The sequence below is a fragment of the Euwallacea fornicatus genome, chromosome 23, assembly GCF_040115645.1.
Source record: "Euwallacea fornicatus isolate EFF26 chromosome 23, ASM4011564v1, whole genome shotgun sequence".
NCBI lineage: Eukaryota > Metazoa > Arthropoda > Insecta > Coleoptera > Curculionidae > Euwallacea > Euwallacea fornicatus.
The window spans coordinates 2402653-2426407 of record NC_089563.1 but is presented as its reverse complement, the minus strand read 5'-3'; the positions used below and the strand labels follow the sequence as shown (position 1 = coordinate 2426407).

The window sequence follows — 23755 nt, the reverse complement described above, 5'->3', positions numbered from 1 at the left end:
TGCTTTCAGTTTCAGTTGGTTTCAGTTTTCAGTCAGTGTTAAGCCTTGACGTCTTGCAGTCTTGCTGCACGTCTTGATTCTTTCATAACGGTTTCACGCGTGACCGAGACGGTCTGATTTTTTTTAATAGACCGCGTAGCGGCCGCCAACCAGTCGGCAACATCGCAAACACGTGTTCCAAAATGTTGAAATCGCTGTTTCCTTGGAAACACAACAAAACAAAACAAGTTATGGCCGCTCAACCTGTGATGGACGGAGGTAAGTGTCAAAGTGTTTGTCAATAATTTATTTCTTTAAAATGATTGTTTTTCAATAAGTTTTTTTACGTTTCATATTTATTTAAAGTGCGCAGTTTCCAGGGGACGAGAAATTGGCGCGATTAAGGTCCGCACCAGGCGGGATATATAAAAATAGTGTCATATGGTCCACCTACAAATTAATGTTTTTCCGTTCTTTCCTCCAAGTGTTTAGGCACTAATTGGTATAAAAATAAATTCTGTGTATTTCGAAATGAGAAACGATACTCGGAGACGCATCAGATTTTATGGAACACTTTGTTGTTTATTGGTAACACCATTTTCTTTATATCTCGTTTACTTTAAGAATCTGGACATTTGGTCGCTATGTCTCATTTAATTATGACAACACTTCCTCAATATGATCAGAATTCATCATAAAAGTTACACAACGATTAAGCCAAATATATACTATAGAAATCAAAGTAGAGATGAACCTTCTGGGGTTGTTTCCAATGTGTAGATATTGAGGAAATAGAGGAGTTTAGGTGCCTCATTTCCAGAGAGGTGTGACAGGTTAAAAAGGGAATTCCTGTATTTAGGTCTTTTGCTATTAGCTCTTATTGAATTATATTAGCCCTGCAAGTTTTGTTTCCGTGTAAAGTGTCAAATTGGCCCCTTTCAATAGAAACCCTACCATTTATAATAATTTTGGAAAATGGCCATTTTACATCACTTAGATGATTCTATGTATCTCCTATTTCGCATGAAGCATTTGCCATTCCATTTTTCGACCGTTTTTGGGAGATAAAATACCATAATGTTGTTAAGTGTAATACAAAATACTAATACGTGTTAGAAATTTTCAAATAAACATCCAACTTTATTAACACGTTTGTTATCAGATTATATTGCAAATCAGATTATTAATAGTCGTCATTAATGTGCTTATAGGTTAAATAACTATTCAGTTATTTTAATGCATTTAAATTGCTTTACAAGCACTCTAAAGGTTGCTTTAAAAGAAGTTTAGATACCAAACAAAGGTAAATATGTATATTTTGTAAATTTAAATTTCTGTTTTAGCTTGGAGAAATCATTTTCAATTTTTTTTTAATTTTAAATTTATGTGAAAAAATCTATTATTTCAAAAACTATTGAATATTAAACAAGCTAATATTGTTTAGGCATTCAACAACCGTTTCAAGTAAAACCCCAACTTGCATATCTTTAAGAATATTACAAACACTGTCCTTCCTGCTATAACAATCTCGGCCAAATTTATTAATAACAGCTGCACCCAGCTACACTATACACCATAATGGTTTATTACACTTATATACCTTTCTTGATTTACGCGTAAATAGTCTGCAATTATTTATACACATACGTATATAACAAGGCAAACAGCAACAGACTTTTACTACCAACATTTACACTGAAGCGTGTGTGGAGATGTAATATAGGGGAGGTTTGAATGTTTAATAATACATCCAAAACAACAATGGGAAAATCATCCTAGACGGCCTATGTAGATCTGTAAGTTGATTTACATGATTTAACTTCACTGATTGCGCAATAGCTGCTCACCTTCGGGTTCCTTAAAAAGCTAATTTGCGAGTATGTGCACCTGAGCAACAGAATTTTTTTGTTACAATTTCCTGTTGCTGGCGAGCCAAAGATGCTGCTTGAGAGATAATCAGTCGAACATCCGTGTTGTTGCTTTATTTTGATTGAATTTAGCAAAATGTCAAGAATTGCAATTTTTTAACTATTAATTTGAGCATTTTGTACATCAAACGCACTATAACTACTGATCCTAACCGTTACATGTAGCAAACTACCATAATCAATAAAAAAAAGGATCGTCTTTGATCAACATGTAAAGTAGGTCTAACAGGTTGTTCGTTGGCACAGTGTTTACAATTTTGTTCAAATATTTAAGAGAACAATTAACTTAATAACCATGAGCTTATGTAAGATCACTCGACCTTGGAGGCTAGAGAGAAGACAAGACAGGTATTTTTTAGCCTAGCAAGTTTCATTAGTTTGAACCCAGAGATTTTCACTGTTTGCAATGACACTCTAAACCCAGGTGCTGCTGTAGGGCTACAGTGTCACGATTAAAATAAAATACCGCAAAGTCACTTATAGCAACAACTGTTGACTAGTGTTGAATAGTCAATCAAACCCTCCTAGTCTAAGGATGGAGTCGGTTTATTCATTCATCTCAGGATTTCTGTTGCATACATTATTTTCGTTCAAAGCGATTATACAAGTTTATTACCTATCCATTTACCAAAAACAGTATGGTCGTAGTGAGGTACGGTGTGGTATTGTGGAAATGTGTTGAAAATAGATTTGTTCCATGAGGAGAATGTTTTATTTTTACGGGGAAGTGGGTATGTATACGCGCGAAACCGAGGTGTCGTTTTTTTATTATAACTTTCTGATGGTGTTGCTTCCAAAAGAGCTTTATGTAGGTTTTGTTGATTTAACGCCTCTGCCTGGTTGTGGGAATTTATTAACATAATCAGAATGATGGGTGCAAGGTTTTTTTTGTAAGAAACTTTGTGTCTTATGGTTGACTTAGTGATTTGAGTTTATGAATGCGTGATTGAGATGGTGAATGTGAACCTCTATTAACAAATTTTTATTTATTTATCAATAATATCTGTAAGGTATGTATGCTGCAAATGGTTTGTCTCGTTCTGTTTATACCATTAAAAGTTCTGAGAAATTGCTAATGGAGTCTTCAATATTTACATAAATTGCAATAAACAGATTGACGATTTATAGCCAAGGGGTATTGAAGCGTTTTGTATATATGTGTGTATATGCTATGTGCGTTAAAGAACTATTTCATTGCGTCTGTATCATCATAAGGTCACAAGTAATCCAAAGATGTTAAGCCATTAGTGAAATGTGATTACCGTTGCATATTCTTTGCACATGCATGAACCGGAAATTTATCAACCAAAAAAGAGAGACCTTGTTACATACCATGCCGCATATTCTCGTAGTAGGTATGAATGTATTCTTTACTAGGAGTGCTGATTACTACCTAATGACATAAAACGTCTTATTAGATACGCAACTGAAATTATCGTAATAAGTAATAGTTTGCCAAATTAATGGTCTAATGGGGTTAATAGCTACATCGAACTTTATTAATTCTATTGTTTATTCTATTCTATACATTGAACATATTAATAATAATTAATATTATCGAATCAAATCTGGCCACCTCAAGAATTGCGCTTTTTGAAATGTACATATATTTGTGCCTTCATCGACCAAAACACCCTCAAAAATTGGTGTTCTGGGAATTCGAAAAAGACACGTAAATTATGGGGTCTTTTATAGTCCATGTTGGTCACGACCCTCTCGAGTGACATGATGGATAACTAGAAGCAGCTCTGCAGAATCGGCATAAATGGAAACAGTTGCTCCTTTCTCAGTCTCATCAATTCCTGCAGTCTGTTACCTGAGGACTCCTCTAGCTAATTTCCGAACTTTACCACGAATGTTATACTTTAATTAACTTTATGTTCTGGTAGCAAAAATTTTATTATTTATAAAAAAATATAATGTCTTAATCGAGTGTTATAGTTTCATTTGAGATGTGCTAATAAAACCGTGTTCTGGGTTGCTTTCAACAAACCATTTTATCCAAACAAAAAAAAGTACGAGTCAATTAACTTGGCATAGAAAATAATATCTAGAAATAGAATGAAGTCATTATCATGTGAAAAGACACTAAGATTTGTGGTTTTATTAGACCTCTTTGTGTGCTACGAAAACGAGGAGCGAGGAGCGAAGAAATTTGATCTCGCTAATTACCAGCCACGAAAAGGTCGCATTCAAAGTGGAAAACAACAGCAAAATTGGCAGCGTCGTTCGATTCCATCCAGAGGGGCACACGGCCCGAATACAACATACTAAAAGTATGCAAATTTAGTCTCACCTTTGCTGATTTTTGAAAAAATGTTAAGTTCCCAAGGAGTCTAATTCTTATCGCTAGTCTTAACTGGAACGAGGCTCTTGACACCTTCTAAAATTCCAAACTAGCAATGTCAATAAATAATTCTATTTAGCCACATATGGCATGAATATCACGCTTACCAGACGACGAAAAACTTTGATTTTAATTCATCTAATTTTTGAAAAATTAAAAAGGCCACAGGCGTTAAAACCTGGTTTCTCCCTTTTCCAAAACGCGACTTCGATTCGCTTATGTAAAATATCCTATTAGGAAACACCCTGTATATAGACTTTTTAACCGAAGCTCTTTTCTCGGGAATTCAAAGACACTCTATATTTCTCCATTGAACACAAACAACACCTGACCTTACAATTCTTTGTTTGCATTGTCCACGATACCCTCGACGTTATGATTTGCACAATAACAATGTGGTAATTCTATCACCATTAAGTAAATGCAGAGGTATTCATAGGCATGGTTCGTGATCGCCAACGGCTGCAGATTCAATGTTTATATGTACCTGAATGGAAAAATAGCACTTAACATTATTACAAATTTGTATCTCGTATTGTACCATTATTAACGTACGAACTACATGGGAGAAAAGCCATTCGTACTGGATAGTTAACCGTTAACGCAGGGTGTTGGTTAAAATCGGTCGTTTAACAATTAGATAACAGCTGGTGAATTTATCCAAGACGTGCATCTGAATCGTCGACGCCTTCTTCAGTTATTTTTTAACAATCGCCCTTTATGTGCACTAGAAAATACCTTGTTCGTATTCTAGGTTCGGGTGTGGGCAGCATCAAACATTTATGTTCAACTGAAATATCCCAAGATGTGACTTAGATGGCGAATTCAGGTTTTAAACGAGGTCAAACACCTAGATAACAGAAAAAAATAATAGTAAAAATCGAGCCGAAAGCGTCGTAGGAACTGTTATTTTCTTCGTTTTATTTCTTTTTAAGTCCTGCGAGAACTAGCCGTCAGGCAAGACAAGCTGGTAGTTATATGCTTAATGATGCGTTCGTTATCTTTTTTCACCCACATGCAACTCAAATCACCATATAATTAAGCACAATAATTTAAGATACTGTCATTTCTAATACCACGACCCAGAAACCTGAAGCTGCAATTAAATTTTTTCCTGTTTGGTATGCAAAAGACCTTTCCAATCAGGATTTCTGTTAGCATTCAAGGGAGCCGCTGGAACAAACCTAACAAGAAAAATTAAAGGGTTTAATCTTCAGAGCCAATCGACACAGAAGCTGAAAGTTGAAACCATCAGCTGTAAATCACTCACTTTAAGATTGGAATCAAGTGTTTGTTAGGGCAGACCACGCTTAAGAAGGCCTTTTCCGCCGAGGCTGTTTACTTTATCGTTTATTTTTAAACAGAAACCCCTGTTGAACCCACAACACCAATAGCCTAAAGGAAGTGTTTCCCTGTCATATTTTAATCGTATTTTATATTTATAACGGGGCTTTGTTTTTCCAGAACTCATTATTCAAGAGCAGAGCCTTCTTCCCTGCCATGTGTGCGGCAGGACGTTCCTGGCGAACTCACTCAAGAAACACGTTAAGGTTTGCGAGAGAAATGCTACAAAGAAGCGCAAACCTTTTGACTCTTTAAAGCAAAGAGTGAGTGCTTAAAAAAAAGCACATGTCTATTGCAGTTTAATGCTATTAATTTAGGTTGCAGGCACCGATTTGGCGGACTTTCATCAAAAAAGCTATCTTAAAAAACGAGAAGATCCGATTGCAGAGCGCAATCCTAGACAGAGCAAATGGAAAGAGAAACATTTAGAGCTAGTCACCGCCATTAGAGCGGCTAAAAGTATTGTGCAGCTCATTATATTGATCTTCAGTAACAACGGAACGTTATAGGTGTCTCTACAAATATAATGCCATTTTCGTCAACACCAAAGCACAGAAGTACAACGTCTCTGACGTCAACGAACAGCCAAAACGAGAGGTGTCCTTCTTGCGAGAGGCATTTCGGACCGAAGGCCTTTGACAGACATGTGGAGTGGTGCAAAGAGAAGAGGACAAGAATTCAACACTGTCCCGCCAACATCCAGGAGGCGAAAGAGAGACTTGAAGCTAGGATTAAGTATAGGTGAGTTCAGCGTTAAGCATGGCTGGAACGTAGAAGAACCGATGTTGTGGACCATTTTTCGTCTGTTTAAGAAGACCACAAGAAGGATTGTTTTATTTCTTTTGCAAAATCGAAACGAGTTGTAACATTGATGAGGAAAGGCAACTTCAATGAATATCCTTCATTAAACCAACATTACAATTCTATGACAACAAGATTTTTGTTAATGTGATTTCGTTTTTATCGAGAGTATAACGGATGATAATTTTACAAAATCTCGCAGTAGTGGTGGATTATAAGCTTAAAGCATTGGTTAAAAAATGTATTATGTATCATCAAACATCTTACTACCAGCTGAATCAATTTCAAATATGTTACTTACGTCTACGTAAGATTTTTTAAAATGATAGATTGGTATATTACTTATGTATACGATTTCTGAAAATGATCAGGTTTTAGATATACGGTGGTATGAGCAGTCGTGGCCGAGCGGTTAAGGCGTCTGACTAGAAATCAGATTCCCTCTGGGAGCGTAGGTTCGAATCCTACCGACTGCGGGCTTTACTTTTTTTGTTTTTTTTTATTTCATTTCCGTTTTTTAATTTTTAATTCGATTTACTTTTTTTGTTTTTTTTACCAAATCTACTTCTTTAATTTTACCAAATGTTTATTTCTAGATGGGCTAAAGTTAATACTAAATTAAGGATCGAAAATGATGTGCCATTTTCGTTTAGTTTGCGAATTACATATAAAAATAATGTAAATCTGTTAAAACAGTTTCCTCGAAAAAAATTTTAAAAATTTTCGATAAATTTTATTAATTTTGTGAGATCAGCTGGCTAATGACAATTTTTTCTCTTCTGTGGCTGAGATATTCGATAAAATGTTGTCGAATCATTAGTTTTGATGCCCTGAAGTATGTATAGACTTTAACCATTTTCCGCTGTTGTAAGTCAAAAGCAAGCCTCTGTAATTGAAAATTTACGTAGCCAATCAACTGTATCGCGTTATTTTTTTAGGGTGCCCCCGTTAAACCAATCGAAACGAGCCTTAGTGAAGAAAAAATACTCAAACCCTTACAGCCCCGAACCGACCCGAAGCACCCACTCCACCAGCACCCTAAGCAGCCCTCTTTTGTCTAGAGGCCCTAGTATACGAAAGCCAAGAAGTATTTTTTCTATCGGTAAGATATAGATACTAAAAATGTTACTCAGCGTTTAATATGCCAATTAACAGAAAAACATACACCCGAACCCAAAGAAATAGTCCAAAAGCTCGACGCGTCAAGATGCAATGGGAACAAACATAGTAGTCCTGAAAAAGATAGAAATAACACGTATCTGTCTTTCGAAGCTCCTGCCATTGGCAGCCCCTTACCCAATGCAGAGTCTGTTAAGAGGTACGAAAAAAGGTTTAATTTCAGCCCTAGGGAGAACGAACAAGAGTTTTCTTTACTAATAATAATTTGTTCCCGAATTTAACACTTTCCTTCTCTTTACGTACGATCCCAACCACTCATATCGCCTCAGAAACTGTACCAACGGATTAGTTTATAATTTTAAAAAAATCGCAAAAAGCAACCGCCATGTAGGATATTGTAAACTAAAATTAACAAGAAATAACTAGGAGAATCGCAATTCCTCGTTTTTTCTGGACGTTTTGGAAAACTTGGGGTATTTCGCTATTTATAAAACTCCTCAAATACGCCACTTTGTCCCCATTCAACCTAGGACGTACTTTTCAAGCTTCCCGATACTAAAATGGTGAGCATTCAATTTGGAATACTCTGTACTCATACATTATCTGTTGTTTTATTTGCATAATAAACGCAGATAATGTATTTACAGATGCAAAGAAATATTTTTGGAAGATTAACATTCTCTGTTGAAAACTTGAAGTATCATAACATAATCGTTTCAGTTTAGGTTAGAGCTAAGATTTACATACTGCTGAAAGATGCATTTAAGATGAGCATTCTTGACACCAAGAAATCGGAGCGTTGAGGAAGAACACATTTTTTTTCTCAGTTGGTCAATTTAGAACTGTAAATTAATTTCCTGATAAAACTGTGAACGTTAATGTTGTTGCTGGATTAATATATAAAAAATTGCGTCTAATCATGTACATAATAATATATAATATAAATAACGATATAATCAAATGCTGCGTGGCACAATCGAGGACCTTACTCTACTCATTCTTTAAGCGGGAATCGGCAGAAGTATTTTTAGCAAATCCGTAATCGGCAATCGCATTTCAATTCACTCCACGACTTATCTCTTGCGATTAATGAAACATTCTTTCTGAAGTAAATAATTACACTTTTAACTTTGGCAGCAGGCATTGTTTGTAAGTAGGTAAGGCAACAAAATTGCACAAAGAAAACATAATAAAAATCGAGAATAACGACTTCCTTTATATAGGCATCGTGTAGGATGACAAAATTTACACTAGGTAAAAATCCTGTAATTCTGTAACGGATTAATTCTTTGTAAATCTATTAATGCGGCAGTATTGTTTTGAAGTTTACAGCAAACGGTAAACAAAAATATGGAGCATGTAGGGTAAGAAATCTTAAAAACTATGTACTCTCAAATACGTTATTAACAACAGCTTCAATAACACTAAACTTTTGTTACAGTAACGCTTCCAATTATGATCCATTCGAAATGGCTCAACGCCAATTCATGGAATTGCTCGAATGCGATGATTTTAAACCCTTTACACCATCAAATTCCACAAATACTCGTCGTTTGCACACCACATTGCCCGTCACTCCCCTGAAAACCCCAACCTCCTCTTTGCCCTTAAAAAAACCTGCAAAATCCGCTGATCAAGTCAAAAAACCGAAACGTGAGTCAGTCATCGACCCTCCTGTGAATTTCAAAGACTCTTCCTTCGATATAGTTGATGATAGTGAGTTTGAACTTATTGAGAATATCATTAACGAACATTTTGGGAGTGATGAAGCTACTGAAGAAGGAACTAATAATGGGTTTTACTTGCACAATCTTAAGAATAACAAAGAATCTCTGGGGTTAGGGGATATTTTGGATAATCGCAGGAAATATAGCGACGAAATGACTTCTTCAATAGATCCAAGCCTTATTAACGAGCACGATAATTTGTCGATACCCGAACATCTGAAGCTTGATGACTACTCTCCTACGAGTACTGGTACAGAAATAACTCTGCAGAATGACGAAGATCATTACAGCCTTCAATGCGACTCTAAAATTGAGCCTAAAGCCGTCAAAAAGCCCATTATAAAACGGTCTTTATCTCTAGTTAATCGCACTAAGCGTGATACTACCTTAAGTACCACGAAAACTCCTCAAGGTGCTTCGAGCAACAAAAAAGTTACTAACGGATCTAGTAAGAATTCTAAAGTTTCGAAAAATAACGTTTGCAGTGAGAAGTTCAGTAATAAAACTCAAAAACCGAAAGAAAAGAAGGCTCTGCCCTTATTGAAACGGTCTGTGACTCTCCTTGATCCCACTCCCAAACCTTCATTTAAAAACAAGAAGGAACTCAGTGATTTTTTCAATGGGAATGGACATAAGAAAGTGATGTCTACTAGTATGACCACTAGTTTAACTACAAGCGTCGAAAAGACCATTTCAAAGCCAGTAAGTTTCGACTGTTTTGTTTAAGCTTTATTTCAAAATGTTTTATTCTTAGCTATCAACGGCGTTAGATCATTCGCTAAAAGCAGAAGATCTGTTTGCGGTCGACGATGAAATGTACGAGGAGTACAAAAAGTACGAGGAAATGTACTTGAAGGAGAAGGAACAGAATTCTGGTGGCACCAATAACAATAAGAAAAATAAATCTAAGAATGTCGATATGAATTATGGGCTTCTTACTAACAGCGAGGAGGACGATCACATCAACAATTCAAATAATAAAATGTCTAATGATTCTGCATATGGAAGGTGAGATTTGTTGCAAATGTACAATATTTACATCGTAAATACATTTTTTTACATGGGCATCGCCGCTGTGGCGGATTTCTAACTATCATGTGAAGAAACTGTAGGTATGAATGGAAAAATCCACCATTCATTCAGAACTAATCAATTTCACAATTCTTCACGTATTCGAATACAATTCAATGTCACAAACATGCTCGTCAGTTGGTCATATATTTCAAGTAATCACGAAATTATAGTTTTGCTCATAGTTATTGCCCCTAAACATAATTTCCATCTATTTTAATTACATTCCGTTATCGATAACAACAATAATCCATCAAAATTATTTTTAGCCTTCGCAAATCATCGAAAAACCGCATTCGTATACCCAAACTCGCCCCTCTGGACCAGAAGAACATCGAAAGCAGCAGCTCAAGTGGCTCAGAAAACGGCCTGCACTCGCCAGCGCTTCAGAGTGACAACAGTTCGTCAAAAATGTCAAAATTTTGTCACGAATGCGGAACCAGATTCCCCTTGTCCAACGCAAAGTTCTGTGTGGAATGCGGGGTGAAAAGGCTGGTTTTGTGATATTAGGGACGATGATTTTCGTGTGTGACTTGAAGGGAAATCGATATGTTTTATGCAGATTAAAGAAGACAGGTCGTTTTTTTTTACTTTTTCAATTCAAAATTTTTTTGCTTGCTTTTTGCTGTGACCAACGAATCTCTTGAAGGAAAATCCTTTATTTTATGATTTTTGTGGAGATTTTTGCGTATGTTCTGAATGGTCAGTAGTAAATTTTATAAATATAGGAACTGTTTGGGGGGAGATTTCGTGTTACAAAAATCTCTTAAAAACAATGAATATTGGCGTCGTTACGTAATACATATGTGATCTATTAACAAATTCCTACAACTAGAAAGTTTACACTCCACTAATGTTTTATTAATTTTTGACCAAAGCTCTTAATCTATTAAGCATTAAACTTAGTTCTGTAAGGGGTTTTACCGGTCGACGCGTGAGTTAAGTTTATGGTGCAATTTTTATACTAAAGACATTTTTGACACAATATGGAAAAAGAGGTTTTTTGTGTTATCTATTTTTTTTTGTTTTGATAACCATTCCAAACATTTTACCATTTTTTTTACTTATTTATATTAACAAAGACTGGTTAGCAAATTAACTTGTTTTAGCTTAATAAAACACATATATTGAAACGAGGAAGTTTCTTCCCCTAGTCATTACACATTTTTTGCCCTTTTTTTACTAGAATACGCCTAATTCGCATCAGCAGTTGCCCAACCCTTGTCAAAACAAGTGCAATCCTTATTATAAACCGATAAAATTTAGGTGAATTGCTCATCCTCCAACAATCGGTGACAATATTTACGGTGTGAACAGATGTGAATTAGTAAACAGTTAATGATCCCCACAATTTTTGATAAGTAATCGTGACCGATTAGAAGACCAAGTAAAATACGTGCGGAAGTGAACGAATTTGTGCACCGGGTGCATGTCCTCATTGCAGTTAATCATAAAGCAACCGAAAGGAACTTTCTCTCAGGTCTATGAACCGCTGAAAAGAAAATTAAAGATGATTTGAGATTCGATTATTGTCAGCAGAGCTAACAGCAATTTCTTCCATTATTAGCTTTAACAGGCGTCATTGTAGAATTTGTTGAGTGATTATAAAACACATTCTCTCACTTATTTCTGCAGTGAAATTGAATAACGTGTTAATAATGACACGCGTACGGGTCATTATTTACCCAGTGAGGTAATCGATCAACGTTGTCATCAGCTCTATTGCTGGTTTATTAATTTTACCATGGAGTTGAATGTCAAATGAAACCTTCCAGTGGATCATCTTATATTCGCTTTCAAACTATGATGCTTCCAACAAACAATAATCAATTTTTACAAGCCCAATGAGACCAAGCTGCCTCCTCTGGGTGAGGTATTCTACGATACAGGGTCCTGGAAAATTTTTCTTGACGTTCTATTTTGAATCAAGAGGAACATTGCGGAACCCCTGAAGTTGGGGTATACGCCTTGAGCTTGTCCCACCCGAATTCCATATAGAATGCTCTCTCACATAAGTAAAACATCAAACCGCTGCCACGACGTTAAGCTTATCAAAAGTCTCCTTTAGATCGCGCATCTTGCAGAACACAACATCAACATGATAGACCTTGATATTTGTTTATCATTAATTTGACGAAAACTGATAAAATTTGTCCTAATTGCACGCTTCGTTACAAAACTGCGTTGTTGCTCCAAAAAATGAGAACTAGCATGCATAAATATTCTATGAGAAACGATCGTTCCAAAGATCAAAGAATCTTCGATAAATTGACACTATGCCAATGGTCTACTGCAAAAAAGAGTCCAATCTACCAACTACGGGTTTTTTGAGCATCAAGTGTTACAAGGTAGCAGATTAAATTCCTATTTTTTAGAGCTTTAAGATATATAGGGTGGAAAAACTTAAATTTTTTAGTTTTCATTTTTTATCTTGGTTCCTACAGTTTTTGAGATATTTAATTGGAATTTGAAGAACAAATGCACACTTTATGGTGAGCTAGATGTGCAGAATATAAAACGATTAGTAAAATAATTGCGAAATGGGGAGAATGATGTTTACCTCTTACATAGTTTTCATAGAAACGAACCACTGATTGATAGCTGTAAACACATTTTTAGTCATAAAATTTTGAGAGAATAATTGAGGCATATGTTTTATTCGGAATGGAGCTCCCTCAAGGAATTTTGGTCACAAGAACAATGTCATGAGTCACCATTCCGGTCGACTTGAGAAAGGAATACTTTCAATACCGTTGGTGATAGACGTAGAAATGAACTGTTGCTCCGGCGCCACATAATCCACTACATCTTTTTGCGAGGAAGCTGGGGCTCCTGAATCTATGCAGCATTACAGTTCTCGCTCTTGTATTATCCGCACCAGACAGCCAATTTTACAAGGTCTATGCGTTTAATTAACGATTTTAACTTTCACGAAATAATGCGATAAGTTGGTAGCAATAACTCTACTTAACATTCTCGATCATGACAAATCATGTTAACAATGAGCGATTTTCTTGGGAAGAGCCCCTCAAAAAAACCCTCAATGGATGTCACTTCCTATGAAGGCTTCTCGTTCTCCTTTAGAACATATATAGGACAACAATCAATTTTTTAAGACGTCATTCGCAGTTATCAACTGTACGATAATTACATTATAATTGAAATTTGGGGAGAATCAGCCAACCACAAACGTTCATCGCTTTTGCCCACCACCGGTTAGCGATAACAGTATTTGTATCCATTGATAACCTTTTGCGACCTTACTACATATTAACTCTAGTCTTTGACTTTTTGTTCGTGAAGACGGTGCACCGTTAAGAGCAGATTTAGTCCCTAGGGATTTTCTTATCCGGCATTCCCAGTTTGAAATATTAGATGAGAGTGGGGAGAAGTAGGGAGAGTGAATTGATAGATTTGCGCAAATTGGCGGCGGCGGCCTTTGATTTATGCGAAGGTAAGAAAATGACATTTAACAATTACTACTTTTTCATGGTTGGGGAAAAACGGCGAATGTCGCACATGCACCTAGCAAGATAACGAAGTACGCTTGATTGACCCCGATAAATAAACCCATTAAAGTGCGATATCCGCCATAATCTGGCCTTTTGTTCTTCAGAGTGCTCGCTAAACAACAAGGAGAACATGTCCGTTCCTCAGGGAGCCTTTGCCGCTAAGAAAGTGAGGCGAAATAACGAAAAATACGAGAATGAGTTCTATGGGGAGAAAATGAACGCCTCGAACTACAACAGCAAGTACATGAACAGCATTTGGGGGATGTACAATCGGTTCTCTGTTCACAATTTGAAAAAGATGATGGACAAAAACGGCCAGCCCCATCAGTAAGTGAATAAGCGATTATTTGTAATTGAAGCCGTTGATGGTGAAAGTTTCAGGGCAAACGTTGGACAAGCCGTCAAGGGACTAGTGGCATCTTCTAACTTGTCTGTATCCATGGAAAGACTGTCCTACTTACCTATGTAAGATTGTTTAGTGTTATTTAAACATTTAGTGATACTACTGTAAAACAGGAGAACTAAATAAATAAATGGAGATAAAAGTGTTAGAGTTTTTATATAACTTCGGTGCACGTTAGCAGTTAAATTCTCGATTTTGAGTGTAAAATAGATGCTGAATGAAATTCTCAGAAAGGAAAGATTTTTTAAAGAGAACCGTCAGAATTTTACAACACTTCTCGGTTATAGATGATAAGCAGTGTGTCGTTAAAATGACTCTGAGGACCAAAAATTCCAAAAATAAGGCGTTCAAGACCAACTTTCCTAATTCCAATGTGTTTCCGTCTCCCCGCTACAGGGAGCGAAAGTGCTTAAATTAATATTGTTTTTTCGAAATAATTGTTTATATCGATTTTCACTAATTTTGGAATTAAGAGTTATTACCTAAATTGGCCTGTTATGACGCGAATGGGATCTTGTTATAATGTGTGCATTCCTGTTGCCCCCTATACCAGCGACTATTAATTTTTTCTCTGCCATAAACTGACTTTTTGTCTAGAACTTCTTTTTATCTCTCGTCAAATTCTCGCCAGGCATACAGTTTCTCTGCAGAAAAAATTATTTACGATACCTTGAAATTAGTCACTCTTGCCTAGGAACGAAACGTGAAAAAAGTATTCATTCTAAATAACCACAGTCGTAGTTCAATTTTAATAACAAATGTTCAGAATGTCGACCGCCCTCATAGTACAAAAATAAATTCAGTTCGAAAAATGAATCAGCATTTTGAGCATGGGACTTATTTTTGAAATAATCTGCAGCTTTGAAAATTCTTGGTAGTAACTCAGCTTCTGAAGCGAGGGGGGAAACATACACTTTTTATTTAGGAGCTCCCCACTAAAGCAAGTTTATAGAGGTTAAATCGGATGATCTTGCTGGCCGATTTACGGACACATCGTCGCCCTGTCCTGTTTAATATAATGTTTAATATTAAAATCTAGGTGCGCTTACACTAAACTGCTCCCGAGCACCAAAAGGTCGAACCAGAATTGCATCATCCACTTTCACTAACGATATGACGATCAAACGCCGCCCACTTTCACTGACAATATGACGTTTGAACGCCGCCCACTTTCACTCACTAAGTCAGTCAAACTGTCTGCGCAACAACACGAGTCTTTAAAACAAAAAAAAAAACGATTATCCCGATTATTAGTACAGGCAGCATTATAAGAACATCTCGTTCATCACCGCGCTAACGTTCAAGTGAATCATCTACGAAGTGATATCAGTACAACCTGCCTTTTGTAAAGGTACAGCTCATCGGCCTTAGAAACGACACTTGCGACGTTTCCAGATTTAGTAAAACGGAAAAATACTTGCGAATTTGAGGTGGTAGTTTCATTATGCAAGCACACCCCGACGTATGTGTACACAGTGAGTCCCAGAAGTAACGTCTAAATTCACTTGAAATTCAGCGGTGCGTTTTTTGGAAAAGTACCCGGACGCGTCGATTTTTATTCGTTAATGCGGCTTTTTAAGGTAAATTTACGTCTGCAGGTTGACCCATAAATAAATTACGACGCCCAAATTCGTTTCTTCAAATGGAAACACCTATTTTTTTAAATTAAATTTTCGAAATCTGCGTGGAGCTCCAGTTATGTTCCATGGAGCATGAGCCATACCGAAATTCGACAGATCTCGAGAAGTTTACGCATGCGTGTACCAGTAAGACCATACCAGGTGTTCAACTAAGAAAGGCGGTCTTGGATTTCTTTTCAAAATTTTTTGCCCTGAAAAGACGGATCTATAAAAGCAAATTAAATATGAAAAATCTTGATAGAATTTCAACGCTACTTTTGAAATGCACTGTATATATGTATATATATGTGTATATAGGAAACGAGACTTTGATTAACAACCATAGCAAACACTATCGGTATGAGTTAAGTGTTTGGTTCGAAAACACAACTTTTTAAAAACTATTTTTGTTGAAAGTTTAATACAAAGTACCGTTCTACTAGCTACGATTACTCGAAAACTAAAAAATTGATACATCTAGGATGCACGTGCTTTTACTATAAAATAGCCGCTGAGTTAACAAAAGGTGCGTATCCTACATTGGTGATATCATGGGAGATGAGGATTTTTATGGTGCAATTTTCCTTTCGAATTAGTTGAAGGAGCTTTGTTCATCCATTTAGTTAGCCTAACTACCATATGGCTTATGTCCGATGTAAGAAATATTTGCATCCACCGTTTTGTCAACAATGATAAATTGCAAGACATCGTAAATAATTTTTTTGTAGAGAGACCGCATCGTTGGCGATAATTTTACAAGAGACAAAAAAGTTCCGAAATAAAGTCAGCTTATGGCAGAGAATGAATTAAAGTCAATCATACAGAGGATCGCAAAACACGAACTATTATTCGCAAGCCACGCGCCGTTTTCGATGTTTCCGCTCATTAAAAAGAGATTTCGATGATGTCAGGACGTGGCTATTCATGTAGTAACTCTTAGTTACAAAATTAGTAAACATCGATAAAAGCATTTAACAAATATTTCGAAAAACCGATTTTAATCTGAGGACTTTGGCGCCTTGCAGTAGCAAAACTGAGTAACATTGGGTGCATGTAGGTATGTAAGTTCGTCCAGGAATTTTTGGTCAACTGCTGTGCTGTCCTTTTAGGGACGCCTCGAGCAATAGCACTTACCTACAGCCATAGTGGTTTTGAAACAAAAGGACGTTACTGCGCTGCTAGTTTTTGGGTACCTGGCTGTTTTAAAGACTTTTGCTTTTTGAAATTTGCAAAAAACATGAAATTTTATGTCAGGAGAAATACGTATACAGTTCGGTTTCGCCCTAAAATTGTCTTAATTATAAATAAATAAAAGCTCCAGCTGCAGTTCCAAACATTTATTGACAACAATAATTCAAACAGCGATCGAACGTTTCGGCACACATTGTAAACCGCATAAAAAATTTGTAAATATTTGAGATTTTATGATTTAACATTTTTGTAATGCACCGAAATTATGGTAATCGACGAAGCTATAAGTAATGCGTATATGCACTCGATCAAGGAAATCGAGATTAGCTAGAAGGAAGTTCAATTCTACCTACGTATATCCTGCCACGAAGGCCCAAGTTCTCGAATTTCGAAAACAAAGTTTGCTCACGTTGCAGAGAGTACAAATGATATGATAGGTCGAGGAAATTTTTTACTCACAGCTTTCTATACTCTAGAATCTGGTCTCAGTGAAATTAATAGACACCTAATTGTTTTTCGTATCGTAGTTAATCGCTATCTACCAAAATACAGTCGTTGACGCCTAAAATAGCTATGCCATAAGCAAGGTTCTATGGCAAAAACTTGGCCCCTCTGTTAGTTACACATCATTTGAGTATTGTAAGGGAAAGATTCATTAAACTAAGGTTTTTGGTTGAAATGCTCTTACCAACACCTTCAGACCTCGCAGAACTATATTTACGAGTGCTGCAAAATCACTTTGAAAATCGGTGCAGAGTTCAGTACCAGCTCGGCCGCGTCTTGCCTGTCCAACTCGGACAAACTCGTTATTAGAGCACCTAAAGACAAACAAAAATCACCCTCGGTTGTGTTCTTAGTCAGGTCTCTCACAGACGGACCACTAAATTGTGCCGTGAGCGCCGATTTTGTCACGCTATTCAGTCACTTTCCCAAGATGGTCGTCTGGGCAATTTTACTCGAATCATTCTGAAATGTGAAGGTTGCACAATTTACCCCATCCCCCACAACCCCCAGCGGCGCTATGTCATGCCATCCAGTCAGCTTGGAATGGAACCCCTGAAGAGGACATTAATCACCTCATTAGATCCATGCCGAGACATCTATAGCAATGTATAAGACACCGCGGAGGACCGACAAATTATTACTTTTTTTGGTTTTTAACAATTAAGTTTGTTCAATTTTTTTAACGAAATATTTGTTTTAGCGTAAGAAACGTGCATACCAAAAATTACTTGAATAAAACCATTTTTACGGGGTGTTCTCTTTTCCGTGTCACGCAGTATAGAATCCTTATGCGATATTAGCAGTATAAAAGTTGAGGAAAAAATAATTATACTGCCGACTAGGCGATGAGAGGACCTTTCGAAAGAGGGGTCGCATAACCCCTGTTTATATATTTTTTTTAAATCGATTACGTCATTGCTTCCACCCTGGTGACGTCACATCTCTGAAACACTTACCAGAACGAGGCCTCTTAAAGTTTTAAATAGACGTGTTTTAGGATTTTTGCCCAATGTCATCCATTTCAGATATGATGAATTTATTTCGTTCATTTGCACCATACTGTATATGTAACCAGTGGCATATGAAATTCCTAAATTTTTAACTTTCCATTCGATTTTCATGCATTCAGTTATGCGCTGCATAAACCTAATATAAGTGAACGTCTCCCTCAAAGGGGCCTATGTTCCAGAAAGACAAAAAGTAAAACTTAATTAAAATCGCCTGCGTCACCAAATGCTTAAGTAGCGCGACAAAATTGCTCATGCTAAGGCACAACGCAACGGTCGGTTTGCGGAAACCCTTGAGGTTTATAGGCAGACCAAAGCTAAACAGGTTGGCCGGTTATATGTGTGTTAACGATCAGATTTCAACCAAACTGAATTCTCTAGTTCCACAATGTCCATTCTAAAGTCACCATTCGACCAAGTATGCAGGGTAACCAGAAATTTCACCAAATTTGGCACCAACGATGCCCCAACTTTACCACCGACTAGTGTGTGTTGATAATACGATATCCGTTGTTAATTTTGGTTTTGCAGATCTTTTGCAAGAAGAAATTATCTCGTTTTAGAAACATGATTTGTGCTAATTTTAAATGAACTCAAATTAGCCTAGAAATCCCTGACCGATTAGTTCTTTCCTGCTCAGCAAATTAAGCAACTTCTTGATGTAATATATTGTTACCAATCGTGCAATCAGCCGTCGTCAGCAGCCTCATTGTGTGACTGGAATGTTTCGAGGCCAAAGCTGCAATTCTTTGCTGCGACAACCCCAATCTTAAAGCTAGCAGACACCAATCCCTGCCATGAGCCTCCGGAGGATCAAGCAAGCCGCAGAGCCTCAATTTGACCGGACCTGGTAGGTCTTGGACTCCAAGCACGCAACCCCATTGAATGTGTCTCCCCAAGTCCATGTCGTCTATAATTCGTTGAATGCGGTGCAGTTAAAGAAGAGTTTGATTTACCTACCGAACATGATCATTTGACTGATAGTTTCGTGCTCGGTGGTGCTAGGATTGTACAGAAGGATGTCTAAGGTGGATTCAGAGTCCATAATTGCGGTGGTGACAATTTGGGGGTTATAGCAATATGGGTCCTCTGAATACAGTCTTAGTTCTTCTGGACTTATAATGTGCGTTTCTATTACGAGACCTGGACAAGTCTTGTAGATTGCCTGGAGGATTTTATATTACCGGGATGTTTATGATTTTTTAAATCGATTACTCTTCTAATAATTCGCATGATATTGTCCAGGAAGTAGAAACAACTATGCGAAGAATGGCTGGGTCCCCTGATTTTAACTTCAACGTATTGTCTGCCATTCAAGTCCTCATCCAAGGTCACCAAACCTTCAAGATCTTCGTTGCAAAACTTAGAGCCTGAGTTCCATTGAAATAGATCATTTTCGTTTTCGGTGTAGACCATCGGTAGTTTACGTCGTAAGTAGACCTAAAGACATAATATAGTCTTGATATTTAATATTTTTGAAGTAGCATATTGAACCTGTATTTGAGAAAATATGGATTTGAACAGACACAAAATCCCTGCAGAAGTATACAGTCTTAAACCTCCATGCATAGAGTGTCTGCTCGAGTACCTATGGTCGTGTGGATCCCACAAATCTTTCATGACCACTTCTGTTTGGATGTAGATCGGAAACTCATACTCAATTTCCCCTTCAACGTCGCACTGTTAAAACATAAAATTAAGTTTGCTCCAACCAATCGGACAACCGTCCCAAAACGGTGAAAAAACTCTTCTGCGCAAGTCGCCTTCCAAATTTTGAACTTGAACGAACAATCTCGTGCGGCTCTAAATTGCAACTTATTCATTTTTTAGCGAATTATTCCTTTTAAAATATTCAAATGCAGCATTGAAGAGGACGAAAAACACTAACTTTTGATATTTGTTTATTTTTTAAATGGTGCTTACGTCACCAAGAGTATAAAATAGCCAATTTTTTTAAATTGAAAAATAGGTCAAGTGACACTTTAAATTAAAAATCTTTCGGAACTACACTCAAAGGCGTATAGTTATACCCTATTGAATGTAGTTTTGAAATACCTCTAATTTGAGGCGTCACTTGACCCATATTTATTCATTTTTACTTAACCATTCTACGCTACCGGTGACGTAAGCAAAATTAAAAAAATAATACTAAAAAACATCAAAAAATAGTATTTTTGTACCATTTAATGCTGTTTTTTAATTTAAAAAGGAAATAATAATGTGTTAAAAAGTTAAAGAAAGAGGGGGGGCAATTTAGAACCGCCCGGCATGCGTTTGTCCAGAAGAGTTATTGACCCATTCCGAAACAGTTCCCTGGTGGGCTGGAACACTTATAATTTCTGGATGTTACCTTGACACACAGATCCAAACACTCGAGTACTTCTAAGGTACTGGAAGCGTCGCATTGGGTGTACGAACTTTGAAAATCTTCAGCACTGTACACTCCAATTTCCCTGGCATGGGAGATAAAATTAAATGAGAGTAGCTCTCCCAACAGTTGATGTCCCAGCCAGGGTACTGTAATCACCACCAAGTAATCTATACAGAAAACCTTTGGGGATACACGAATTCATATAGTGAGAGGGAGAATGACTACAAAGGTTTTACCTCTCCCATTGCATGAAGCTGGTTTAGAAGTTCTTCGATGTGTTCGTCGGAGGCGAGTAAATTGACTTGATCTCTCAGGATTTCAGAGAACGAAGTCTCTGTCAAAACCGGAAAGGCCTCTAAATCGTGTCTGGGTTTGGCGAGCCACGATATGGTGTGTTCTAAAAGGCCTGTCCAAGTACCAACATTATGCTGCAATTACAGACATTTTTGAAATTAAATCTTAACTTCACAACTCACTTACTTGCAAGCAGTCTTGTTTGATGGTCGCAAGCATCGCCTTAAACTGCTTAAACGGATGCGTGGCTGGCACATTTGTATCCACAGTCACCACAGTATCCATGAGGTTTGGAACGTGGGGTAAGAGCTCCTGCACTGATTCCAAGATTTTCTGGGAATCAGGAGAAATCCATTCGCCATGATGACCTTTGACGGCTCGAGTAAGATCTACGTGAGTTGCCACGAGAATTATTGGACCATATTCACCTATAAAATCGACGTTTGCGCATCCCAGACTTTCAAATTAAATTACTGGAGGCTTACGGGTTGGTAAATCAGCCTTTTGTCGTGCCATTATAAAGTTTAACCAGAAACAGACTTGTTGCAATTGGACGGAGGGGGAGTCGTCCAAACTGAAAAGAATGGCGGTCACAGCGTGTGGATATGGACGTAGGAAATGGTGGTAAGCTGGAAAATAGCTTTCCTGGCCGGAAAAATCCCACACGACTATGTTACCAACACTAGACACATCCATCTAGGGTGAACATTTATTAGGTTACTGTAAGAAAATCCACCTTCCCTTACATGCTGCACATGGATTCCTTTAGTGGAGTGATAAAAAGCCGAGGGTTCGAAAGTTATAGAGTTTTGGCGCGAAGTAACATCCATTTCTATGTGGGCGTTAGGGGATGATGGTCGAGCTACGATTTAAAGAATAAATCTTACAATCTATTATAGAGCAAGTGTCGCTGCATACATTTATTACTCTGAGTCGACCCGGATCTTTTAAATAGAGAAGAAAACAAGCCAGCTTTCAAACTTTTCACGAACGAAGTTTTGCCAACGCCGCAATGCCCCAGGACTCTTAAAGACAGCCTCAAAGCTGTTTTGGAGGTCGGTACTAATTGCCTTGTGAAATGGTCTCTTTGGCCTAATCACACGTTTTATGTTAACGTACTTAAGTCCGGTTTTTCAAACTGCTGAGGACAAGAAGAAATAATTTCCATACAAATGAAGATAATAACCAATGTTCTGTTGTAATTTCGTCGTTTCTATGGAAATTATCTCCCTGGCCAAGTAATCAGGAGTTTGAAAAACCGAGCTTTAGTACAATTTTTCCCAATCACCTGCTACTCGTAGCCGATCTAACAGTTCAGCAATATCATTATGTCCATGCTTTAGTGCTGTAATATCAGCCCTTATGTTATCAAAGGTTCGCGCGTCGGTGTTGCAGCCTGCTGCACACAGGCATCTGCAATAAGGGTTAGTTTCTTGTTTCTTGTAATAAGGGAAAACTTGCCTTACTACGGATATGTGTCCATATCTTGCAGCTAAATGTAAGGGGTACAGACCTTTGCGCGTTAATACCTCCACATTGCATCCCAGAGCACAAAGTACTTTAACTACTTCCGCCAAACCTTCGGCACATGCGATATGAATAGGAAGATCCCCGTGCTAAAATTATTTAATGAAATTTTCTACAGTGAATGACTATAGAACCTAGGACCAGATCTTTAAGCTCAAAGTCCGCTCCTGCTTCTAGAAGGATGATGGCTATATCTTCATTTCTGTTTCTGAGAGCCAGATGCAACGCTGGATCCGGACCCGCATCGAGATCCACACCACTTTGGATAAGATATCTATGAGAATTTAATTTATCTACTAGTACGTGTTCAAACGAAATTTAAGAAACTTACTTTACTTGCTCGATGGAATTGCGTCTCGTTGCGAATTGAAGAGCGGTGTTTTCAAACGATTCTGAAGGACTGAAAGAAGAACCTTCGGTATAATCACTGCTCCTTCGACTATTATAGTGATGTTGAGAACTCATGATATTTTTATACTGGACAATAATGTTTATTTAAGCGTTATTAACACGATTTCTTTGGAAAATCCAAAGAAAACAGATGTTTTTAACGAGTGTTTTGGTCGGTTTCTATTGATTTCTATCGCTGAAATTCGTGCAATGCGCATCTTGTTTTGATAGAATATCTTTCTGAAGGGCAGTTTTACTTGTTTTCTACTGCAAATTTTGATGTTTTGTTATTGAAGTGGTTTATTTAAGACTATACAGGTTGAGCCCTAAGATTGCTCTGATATTTAAGGAGCTGATCCTCTGGATTGTTCTAAGGCAAAAACGTTACATCAACGTATGTCCTATAATGAGTCGTTTCCGAAGTACAGAATGTTAAGTATTAAGAAAAGTAAAATATTTTTCTTCGTATTTTCAAAATGGCGCAAGATATTTTATTGACACTCGGTATATCTATACGACAGTCCAAAGAGTACATTTTCCAAATACTTAAAGAAAAATGCTGGAACCACAGACGTTCATAATGATTGCCATGTTAATTCTTACAAGAAATGTGCCACAGGT

The 23755-nt window shown here is 37.2% G+C and overlaps 3 protein-coding genes, 1 long non-coding RNA gene and 1 other non-coding gene across 7 annotated transcripts; 4 read left to right on the top strand and 1 right to left on the bottom strand.

Annotated features, from left to right (window-relative positions):
• The first annotated feature begins 38 nt into the window (after positions 1-38).
• On the top strand, positions 39-11449 carry LOC136346468 (uncharacterized). 2 transcript variants are annotated; one of them, XM_066295647.1, is made up of 9 exons: positions 39-258; positions 5719-5861; positions 5916-6057; positions 6108-6339; positions 7338-7501; positions 7555-7717; positions 8960-9947; positions 10000-10253; positions 10586-11449. In XM_066295647.1, the coding sequence occupies exons 1-9, from the start codon at positions 183-185 to the stop codon at positions 10818-10820; spliced, it is 2397 nt and encodes a 798-aa protein (XP_066151744.1). In that variant the 5' UTR covers positions 39-182; the 3' UTR covers positions 10821-11449. The 2 variants fall into 2 exon arrangements, with proteins under 2 accessions (XP_066151744.1, XP_066151745.1); XM_066295648.1 differs by lacking the exon at positions 39-258 and adding an exon at positions 2302-2638.
• Positions 2935-3840, top strand: LOC136346501 (uncharacterized). Its single transcript, XR_010733309.1, has 2 exons — positions 2935-3262; positions 3603-3840. It is a non-coding gene; the product is annotated as an uncharacterized lncRNA (long non-coding RNA).
• TRNAS-AGA (transfer RNA serine (anticodon AGA)) lies at positions 6794-6875 on the top strand. The gene has a single exon. It is a non-coding gene; the product is annotated as a tRNA-Ser (tRNA).
• A 2065-nt stretch (positions 11450-13514) lies between the features above and the next one.
• LOC136346498 (uncharacterized) lies at positions 13515-14373 on the top strand. Its single transcript, XM_066295691.1, has 3 exons — positions 13515-13770; positions 13933-14155; positions 14210-14373. The coding sequence occupies exons 1-3, from the start codon at positions 13692-13694 to the stop codon at positions 14295-14297; spliced, it is 390 nt and encodes a 129-aa protein (XP_066151788.1). The 5' UTR covers positions 13515-13691; the 3' UTR covers positions 14298-14373.
• Positions 14374-17172: 2799 nt separating this feature from the next.
• Positions 17173-23345, bottom strand: LOC136346429 (death-associated protein kinase dapk-1-like). 2 transcript variants are annotated; one of them, XM_066295562.1, is made up of 15 exons: positions 23076-23345; positions 22886-23018; positions 22679-22833; positions 22506-22630; positions 22136-22309; positions 21964-22079; positions 21703-21913; positions 21404-21645; positions 21160-21351; positions 20903-21103; positions 20047-20232; positions 19768-19992; positions 19513-19717; positions 19229-19462; positions 17173-17859 (listed from the first exon to the last, which is right to left on the bottom strand). In XM_066295562.1, exons 1-15 carry the CDS (start codon positions 23207-23209, stop codon positions 17759-17761), a joined length of 2634 nt encoding a protein of 877 aa, XP_066151659.1. In that variant the 5' UTR covers positions 23210-23345; the 3' UTR covers positions 17173-17758. The 2 variants fall into 2 exon arrangements, with proteins under 2 accessions (XP_066151659.1, XP_066151660.1); XM_066295563.1 differs by lacking the exon at positions 23076-23345 and having other exon boundaries at positions 22731-22833.
• Between the last annotated feature and the right edge of the window lie 410 nt (positions 23346-23755).